At 40.7% G+C, this 9694-nt stretch overlaps 1 protein-coding gene across 3 annotated transcripts in view; it reads left to right on the top strand.

Annotated features, from left to right (window-relative positions):
• The first annotated feature begins 1469 nt into the window (after positions 1-1469).
• CFLAR (CASP8 and FADD like apoptosis regulator) overlaps positions 1470-9694 on the top strand; it is a 23118-nt gene continuing 14893 nt past the window's right edge. For all 3 annotated transcript variants that reach the window (XR_657856.2, XM_009284660.2, XM_009284659.2), the window contains exons 1-4: positions 1470-2012; positions 4874-5019; positions 8020-8425; positions 9262-9367. Coding sequence is in view for 2 of the 3 variants with exons in the window: in XM_009284660.2 (XP_009282935.1) it covers positions 8130-8425; positions 9262-9367 (402 nt within the window). In the remaining variant the exon portion in view is untranslated. The remainder of the gene's footprint in view (positions 2013-4873; positions 5020-8019; positions 8426-9261; positions 9368-9694) is intronic.

Below are 9694 nucleotides of genomic sequence, written 5' to 3'. Positions count from 1 at the left end.
CCAAGCCACAGATTCAGATCCAAAGCCCTCTAAATTGAAACATACAGCACTATCTCTTCTCAATCACATCTAATCTTACTGGTATGCTCTATGTTCTACATTTATACCGATTTACAGTTCCAGTTTACATGAGAACCTATTGATGAGGACAATGTAGTATTTCAACTTCGAGATGGGGGGAGAATGAAAAAAACTTGCATACAACTCATAAATGCTGCCTATAAAAATGTGAAAACTGTTTAATAAGCATATTAAAATTAGGTAAATTAAGGGATAAGTAGAGTAAGTAAACAAAAGTATATTGGTTGCTTAAGTAATGGCTGTGTTAAATTGGTAAATCATTCATTCAACCATTTTTGGAAAAAAAAAAAATTCATAAGCCTGCAGCCATACCATCTTTTTAAACCTCTATTAGCCTGTACAAATCTTTAAGTGTTTGTATGGAATAGATCCAAGGAGAAAGCGTGCATATTGATTCAAAGCAGGTAGCTGGCTTCCTTCTGAATCAGCACCGATCCAATGCTATGTCTTAGTAGCAGGGACACTGTGATACCCTTGAATGATTGATATTAAAGTGAGAGCCTGACCATACAATTTCAGTAAGAATCCAGATGTTTTTTCAGAACACAGAGCAGTCGCTTGGTACCTGACCAAATTCTAGTGTGGGCAGTTACCTTCTGCCTCAGTTTTCCCTGCAGTTCTAAAGAGAGCGTGACTCTTTGCACAACAGTGTGCTATCCCGGAGTACTGTGCTTCCACTGTTGGATTTTTAGCAGCACAAAAAATTACTTTTTTGTAAATGCTTTGAAATCCATTGAGCTGGGAGTTATATATGATGGGTCTATTTCATCACATATGGAGGTGACTTTTGTCTAGTTCAGCTGATAAAATAGTCCAGAATTTTTTATTTTAAGCCTTTAAGAGAGCAGCTCCAGCTACACTAGCACCTCAGAGTAAGTTGCTTCATGGAAGTTGCTGGTTTATACCAAGAGAATCACAACACCCAGTTTACAGGGACAAGGCATTACTTAAAACTTACTTAAGATTATACAACAATGGGAAGCACACAACTTTCACACACCTGTACAATATTATCCTCACTAGGAATGAACTCAGAGCAAGACACGAACAAAGGGCTTGCTTCTGTATAAACTCCCGCCAAAACACATGCCCACACTTACCCCAAGTCTGTAGTTGCTCACTGAAAAACGGTCTGTTACCACTGAATGGCTACTGGGGTCAATACAAAGCTGTTTGGTCTGCCCTCATACCAGTAGCAGTATAAAAAGCATAGTCCCATAAACGTCTACGCACACACTGAACTCCAGCCCATCCTACTGCCAACCCCTCCTCCTCGCAGGACGGCCAACACCCCCACGCCCCAGCTAGTCGGAAGCCATCTTGTGTGTAACCGACACCCAAAAGCGCCGGCGGGAGGTTGCGCGCGAGACGAGACGTCTCTTCCGCTACAGCTCCGCCACCATGTTGTGGGAGCTCGGCAGGCTTGCTTGCGCAGCTCCGAGTTTCATCTCCTGAGGTAGACTATGAAGCAAAACGAAATCTCCATGGTTGGACTCGATGATCTTAGAGGTCTTTTCCAACCTCAATGATTCTATGATTCTATGAAAAGCATAATCCTTCCCTCACGTCACCCCAAAATATTTAACGGCCGGACTCACGATAAAATCGTAACGGTTAGCGAATGTGGCTCGACAGATGTATAATGATGGTAAGGCGGCTAAAGCTAGTTCCCTCGTCCTTCAGCGAGGGGAGATCTCTGCCCTGAACAGCGTTGCTGTCAACGCGCAGAGGCGGCTCGGGTCTCTCCCATAGCCGTAAGAGGTACGAACGAAAACCGCCCTGCGCCTTTTACTGATGTGAAAGAGCAAGAGAAGCGATACTTGAAACCACGCCCGGTGCCGGAGAGCCTGTTTCTAGGCCGGTACCGCCCCCTGCTCCTAGTGCCGGACCTGGCCCTGCTGCTGTAGATGAGACCTCACCGGCGCGTTTGGGTGCGTTGTACCTTTCCCCCTTCCTTTCCCTCATACCTCTCTTCCCACCCTGCCCCTTCGGTATAGGCGCCCCAACACACCGGGATCGGGTTCTCCTCCCTGTCTAGGCCCGGTCCTCACCGGGGGGGCGGGCTGAGCCGGGTGCGGAGAGCCGGAGCGCCCGGCGCAAGTGGGCCTGAGCCCGACCTTGCTCGTGAGGAGAATCGAAACCCGACACTGCCCAGCCGCCTGAAGCTATCTTGCAGAGCGGAATTTACTCTCGCTTCATTTTCCAAGTGTGATTTAAAATGACGCAGTTAGAAAGTTGCGTGGAAATCTCCATAACCTCCTTACGATAAAACCAGTTTGTTTTTTTGATTAGGAGGACTGGCGTGTTAAATTAGTGCATCTCTAAATAGAAATTAGCGTGGTCACTACTAGTTTACACTGAGAACAAACTACTTAAGCCTAATACAGTAATGAGAAATGTGAAAGTTTCTGCGGGATTTCCCTGTTTTCCCTTAGTATCTCGTACCGAATCCTCTTTCTTTTATAGAGAAATGTGAAAGTTGTGGAGCGTGCTCCAAACAATTCAACACTGAAAAATGCCAGATGATACAGACTCAAAATGCAGTTACCTTTGTGTGGTTTCACCACCTCTACCTCTTCAAACAAAGCAGAGCGGAGGAAGCAGAAAATGCAGCTAGTGCCTCCTCTAACAGAGTAATCTACTCTCTCCCTCTAGCGTAGGGTCTTCCACATGAGCTCATCTTGTGAAACAAACATCATTTTCCAAATCAGAACTACACCCACTGATGTTATATCCTGTTATTGTTACTGTAGAGATGGTTGTGAAACGTTCAAGAACATGCTGTCAGAAATTAGACTCTTAACTGTAGATCATGTTTAGAGTGTGAAATGTTTCCTTGCTTCTCTTGAAAAACGTTCCTTCTTAATATGAGGCCTGATACCTTGACTTATCATCGTTAATACAGGACACTTCTCTTTGCCTTGATAATCACATTGGTATTTGTATATTGTGCAGCATTTGTGTTTCAGTCATGGGAACAAGGGTTTCATGCATGGTGTTAAACAGCAAAGAGTAAAATTGCTTGAGCCTTGTACACGCATACCAGCCTCCACTTGTTAATACCAGCAGGGAGTTACTGAAGCCTTGTGTGTCTTTGTGTGTGAGGTTTTAGTACGTTGTTATTTCCTGCTCCTTGGGGGGGAAAAAAAAAAGAAAAAATCTGTCCCTGATTTTGGTTGTATTCTGTATGGACTGGTGGCAGTGTGAAATAGTTCAAAAATGGGAGTATAATTAACTTCATTAGCATCATAGAAGCTAATGAACATACAGATGTTTTTCTGTCTTAGTGTGGAATAGAAGTGATTTGTGGTCTGAGGAGTAAATATGCTTGCTAATATTCTCAGGTGTTTACCTTAAAAAAAATTTCTTCTTGTGGACCTTGTTTACAGTGTAATATGCAGGGTCAAAGTCAGTGCAGACTTAGACAAATATGCCAGTGACAAAGGTGGTTTCCTGTGCTGTGTGTGAGAAATTCATCAGCTTTAAAATCTTACACTTTGTTCAGGAAAGTCTGAAAGTTAACTAAATCCAGAAACTTGTATTTAAGTGCACTTTGGTACTATCTTCTTGAGATGTGTTTTCTCTCAGACCTCTTTTGGGGACAAGAGGACAGATGGGTCACCCTAGAATCAGTGATTTCTCTTTCCAGAGACCCTAAGACTATTTCCCAGAAGAGTCCTTCCTCTGTGAAAATTTGGGGTGATAGTGAAATAAAATAGCCAGATTTACAGAAAACTCTCTCCTCACCAGTCATTTTTCCTCAGCGTGCCAGGGATTTTCGTGGTTCCTTGAATACAGGAGGAAAAGAGATTTTTTTTTTTCTTGTTATTGTTCCGTGTGTAGGCCTGCCCTTCCACTCACTGTTACTGACGTGATCTTCCTTTTATCTGTCACGTGGTCTGGTGTTGGTTGTGTTAGACTTCAGCTATTTGGAATGATTCTGGATTTCTTATAAACCGGGAATGTAAATGAGAATGTGTAGTACTTCAGGTTTTTTAACCATCTTCCTGCTCCATAAACTTTGCATTGAAATCTTTGCTCAATACATGAAACATTAAACTGAAGAGGAAAACTTTGAGTGTTTTCTTGCAGCAATATTGGCAAATTACACAAGCGCATGAACACACAAACTATTGGGGCAGCTTTATCTCTGATGACTGTGAACTTTTTTCTTTTCTCTTGAGAAGATATGCTGGGTTTCCTCTCCTCTTTGTAAAGAATTTACATTCAATAACTCTTCTCATTGCAGGGCCCAGATAATCTAAATTGAAAGCCAGGCTGCTGGGTTTTACATTGTCATTGCTTTTCTCTCTTTCTTTACTTGTACAGCTGTGATAACTGTATGTGTGACATTTGCAAAAGTGGTCATATCAGATGGAAGGGTGGAGCATGATGCCCTTCACCTCTCATGGTGAAGTGGATCTGGCTCAGATGTATGCGGATGGAATGTATCAGGCTTGCCCCAGTAGTGTGACATTCCTGCTATCAAAATACGGTGACATGGGTTTTGGATGCAAAGTTACAAACTGTTTTAGTTTATACTAAACACTTACTTCATGTTGCTTTTACTCATTCCCCACTCGGAACTTTGGGGGAATGAATATTATTGACAAATCACCTTATGTGCGCAGTTGTTTTTCCTTTTATTTGGAGCATCGTTACTGGTTCACTGGGCCAGTGGAATCATACAGAAGAATGCATGATCCTAGGTCATTTTTCCTTGTTTTTCTCCCAGCTAAAATTAGGAAGTAGCCCCTAGCACTAATTTGTGATGTTGATATTTGTCCAACAGAAAACGAGCTGATGTAATCAACTTTGTCTATGGACCATCATTGGAAAATACTGGATGGAAACCAATGTGTGCTGGATCTGGATCAGTGATTTGGCAGTGGTCAAATGCCAGTCTTCCAATGTTCTTGGGGACAGACTTGCATACAAGTAAGAGAGTTTCGGCACTGGAAGTATTGATCAGCATTTTTTTTATAATGAGCATGCGATTTATCTTATATAAAGGAAGTTCACAATAATAAATAATTCATATGTAGTTTTTTAAAGGCAGATTATTTTTAAGATAACATATAAATAATAATTTTGCATGTCTGAAATTTTAACTCTGTAGGAAATTCCTCCTCACCACACACATACACGCACACCTCTTTTTTTTTTTTTAACTAGTTTTAAAAGATCAGAAAAAAATCAACTAGAGTTGTTTTTTAAAAAATAAAGTTTATCTGAGATTTCTGAAAATGGCCAAAAGTTGTTAAATTCCCATCTCCCTTTAGAGTGAGTCATAAATATAACTTCCTCAGGCTCTTTTGAAAGTCCCAGCTCTGTGTACCTGGGAGATGCTTTCATATGAGAGAGTTTTGTGCCTCCCCCTTCCTGACTGCATTATGTCATGAAAAGTCTTTGGCTTTCTGTAGAATTCTTGCAAATGTTTGATGCTAGATTGAAAAGAAGTTAGCAAAAAATACGCTTTTCCTCTGATAGAAAACTGTACAAAACACACTCCAGTGCATGAGGGGTTCCTCTGCTTATCAGAGGCCTGAAAATTTTCCCACCCTGCCCTTTCACCCCAGCTGTACAAGTGATAGCATTGCAGGTCCATGTGTGAAATAGAACAGGTTCAAAAGTACAAATGTTTTATCTACCCAGTTTGGTTTTGTTGGAAACTTTTCAGCCATATTAAAATTACTGTGGTCCTGGGTATTTGACAGGGGCACCTTCTACTGATGTTTCATTTCTGTTTGTGAGTTTTTTTGCTGTTTGCACTGTTTACATTAGGGTTAAACGTTGTTGCACTTCTTAGAGCAAACAGTGCATTTAATTCTCCCAAGTTCCTAAATGGTGTGATGTGATGAGGGAAAACGCTGTGTTTGTGCCTGTCCCTTTTGGGTTCTGAAGAACCAAACTGTATCAGAAGAGGATAGGTGTTGCTTTTTTTTCTGGTTGTGTGCTGTGGCAGGAGTACTATAATTGTGCGTTTTCTCTAGGTATTTATCACAGTCTGTGTGGAACGCACATAGGAGGTTGCAGTGGGCTAAGCAGGGTATCTGCAGCCTTGTAACTATCGGCTGCAGTTGAATGCTCTGTGCTTCTGAAAACGAGCCAAAGTGGCCTCAGTGCTATTTTGAGGATTCTGTTGCATATACATTAGATCTCATTTACACTGTGGTATGGAAGTGCAGGAGTACTTAAGCTGAGTAATGCTTGGGTCTTTTAATGTGGTGGGTTTATGATATTTTACAGCTTGCCTGTGCTGCCCTTCCTTACCTCCGCCTTCCATTTTGCTTCTGAAGGTGGGACCTTGAGGTCATAGCAGCTACTTGTGTTATATTCCCCTAGTGATTCAGACATGCTATCAGCAAGATTAACAGTGCACCCTTTTTTTTTTTTTTAATAACTGATGACTTGCTATTGTGACTGTCAGCAACAGCACTGGAGGAGAAAGCCACTGCAGTCTTTGACTCCATAGAAAATACGGCTCGCTGGGATAGATGTAGGTAAAGGAGACTTTGCCCTAGGAACTTGAATTTGATATGCTCTTTTAGTGGGCAGTGGAACCCAATACATGGGTTTAATCGAATCCAACTCTTACTACTTTTTCTGAGGAAAGTCAGGTGGATATATAGAGCTATTTTTCATTTAAACATCATTGGAATGAAAGAAAAAAAAAGCTTGTACATTAGTTTATCTCATGTGCTTAATGCATGGACACAGTATGTGACATCATTGATTGTGACTTTGAGAATGTGTAACAAAAGGCTGAGAATGCTTTAAAAAATGTTATCCAGGTGCTAGAATCTTTCAGTGTATTAGGCTTTGAAGTTGAATTGGCTTTTACTTTTCAGAATGGTTTAAACAAAACTATGCAGTATGGTGACTGAACTCCTTGTAGGGGCTGAGATTTGCCTTCAGATTGCTCATTTCACCTTTCTGCATGTAGGTAATGGGGATCAGAGAAGGTTAGATAGAATTTCCATAGTTGGTGGCAGCGGAAATTGAGCATAGCACCCTACTTATTTTGTTTAATCACAAGGGTGGGGGTTTTTCTAGGTTTGAATTTTTATTTCAGTTTTCAGTATGGTGAAACATGAAAGTCACATGAAGAAAAAGATGGTCTATGGCTTATCTATACTTTCAGAGTTAATCAATCTGCATACTTAAGGTTGGAATTTTTTCTTTGTGTGGTTCTTCAATCTTTTTGAGCACGGAGGGGGTGCGTGGGGAGTCCTTAAAAACCCCAGTAACTCATTCAGATTGGAATCACTTTAAATGATACTAACAAGTAAGAAAATCCACGCGTTCCTGAAATTATAGATAATTAATGTTTTAAAATATTACATATTATATTGTGAATATTTCCTTTATTTTTACTTCATTTAAGGCAAAGTGCGTGCCTGATAGCAGTGGTTTTACCTGTGGGTGGTTTTTAATTCTTTTGTCTACAATGTGTGGTTACACTACCTCTTAGCTCCCAAAACTCTTCTTGAAAAATGCCTTGAGACTTTTAGGGGAGAAAAAGTGGTGGTGAGCAGCGGGGTGGAGGGTTGCTGGGAAGAGATCAGAGCTTTAGACTTAAATTGCTGTGAAACTTAACTCTTATTTCCAGAAACACTTTAAATACCACTCATCAGCAAGCTGATGACTTTTGTTTCACTTCCTATGGAATTTACAGACTTGTTTTAAGGTAATTTTACTTTAAAAAGAACTTCCATTTTTTTCTGATTAATATGACCTACCAAGTACTTTTTGTTCTGTAATGAACAGCTGGGAGAACCCCTTGAGAACAAGAGATCTGTGTAGACTACGTTGGTGTTTTAGTTGTAAGTGAAATACATCAGACAGGAAAGTTAACTGTGAACTTGTGCAGCAGATCACTGACTTAGTACCTTTTAATTCTCTCCCACGGAACTGCTTATGTAAAAATGCATCTAGTTAAGAATGAACGCCAGAGAAGTGCTGTGGTAGACATGAGCTTCATGTCATGTTGGCTTCCTGTTTAAAAAACAGTAGGCTGGCAATTTTAAAGGGACAGCGACAAAGTGATGACCAGGTGCCAAGTGCCAGCTGCCCTTATTCACCAGATTGAACAAGAATTGGATAAAGAAGAAGAAGAGATGATGGTTTTCCTATGCCGAGATCTTGCTCCTGACTTGGCCACTGCCAGCCTTAGAGAGCTGTTGGTGGCTTTGAATGAGAGGGAGAAACTGTCTTTTCTTGGCTTGTCTGAGCTGTTGTACAGAGTTAAGAGGTTTGACTTGCTGAGGAGGATCTTGAAGACTGAGAAAGCAACAGTGGAAGCTAACCTTGCCAGGAGTCTCAGAATTGTCCCTGATTACAGGTAATATATCTATCTCAGATTTCAAGGCTACTCTTATTTTGTTCAAAATGTGTGTGGGTTGTTTGGAGGGGGGGGTTGTGGGTTTGTTTTTTGTTTCTTTTTTTAAATATGTCTTGAAGGTAAAAGAAAAGCAGAAAAGGGCGTTACAATGAAAAAAATATGTCAGGTTTAGTCCCTAAAAGGAGCCTTAGTAGCTTCTTACAAGTCAAGGCATTAGAAACATCTATCTTTAAGGAGTTTGTGTATGGTAATCAATAAAACCAGTGTTGTTTGTACAGTTCTAGATTAGCAGACAGAAATGACACTTTAGAGGAACATCATAAGTTAGACATACTTTCTTTTCTAGTTTGCCTTAGACACATAGCCTTGTGGTATAGCTTTTCTGAGGGACCTGTCTCTTACTACTTTTTACTCTGTAGTTTTAAGACGCTTAAATTAAGAATCTCCAGTTATTTTCTTTGAGAGACTTCAGAAAGAAATGTATGTACTCATAAGGAAGATTCTCCTGTGTTAACTTCTCACTGAAATAAAAACCCTGTAACTACTAGGTAAAAAAGTTAGAGACGTCTCATTCTCTTACTTCATCTCTATTGAAATATTAAGGAGACTTCTGTTTTCCTAGTAGTGGCTGTTACACAGTCAGTCTGAGTAACGTAGGTGCTGATGAGCAAGAGGAGGTATTTTGTAATTGGATCTTGGAGCAGGGTAGGCTTTTTTCCTGTTGTTTAATTGGGAATGGTGCATTAAGACTGGAACATGGGAGAAGTTGGGTAGTTGGGCAAGGATGGGATCTTGCTGAAAGCTAATCCTTTAGAAATGTCTCAACTTTATTTCAGGGTACTAATGGTAGAGATTAATGAGAATCTGGAAAAAGAAGAAGTGAGTTCTCTTGGTTTTCTACTCAGAGATTATGCACCTCGTATGAAAATGGCAAAAGATAAGGTAATGTCTTTCTGCTGGTCTTCTCTTCTGGAGCAATGAGACATTAAAGTAAAAAGGGAAGTAGCTAGACAACAAAAGAGGGGAGACAGTACTGCAAGGGGTAGTGAGGCAGGCGTAGACAGAAGTCAGGAAGTGGAGAAGGAGTAGTGGCTTCTATTTCATTTGTGTTTTTCAATTCAAGGAAAGAAGCATGAGAAGGGGGAGGGGGAACAGTGAAGATTTGCTGTAGTGAATGGTGTTAGCCTCACAGGCGTAGACAGAAGTCAGGAAGTGGAGAAGGAGTAGTGGCTTCTATTTTATTTTTGTTTTTTAATTTAGAAAGAAGCA

This window comes from Aptenodytes forsteri, unplaced genomic scaffold (assembly GCF_000699145.1).
Source record: "Aptenodytes forsteri isolate BGI_AS27 unplaced genomic scaffold, ASM69914v1 Scaffold183, whole genome shotgun sequence".
Lineage (NCBI taxonomy): Eukaryota > Metazoa > Chordata > Aves > Sphenisciformes > Spheniscidae > Aptenodytes > Aptenodytes forsteri.
This window is presented reverse-complemented; position numbering and strand designations above follow the sequence as displayed.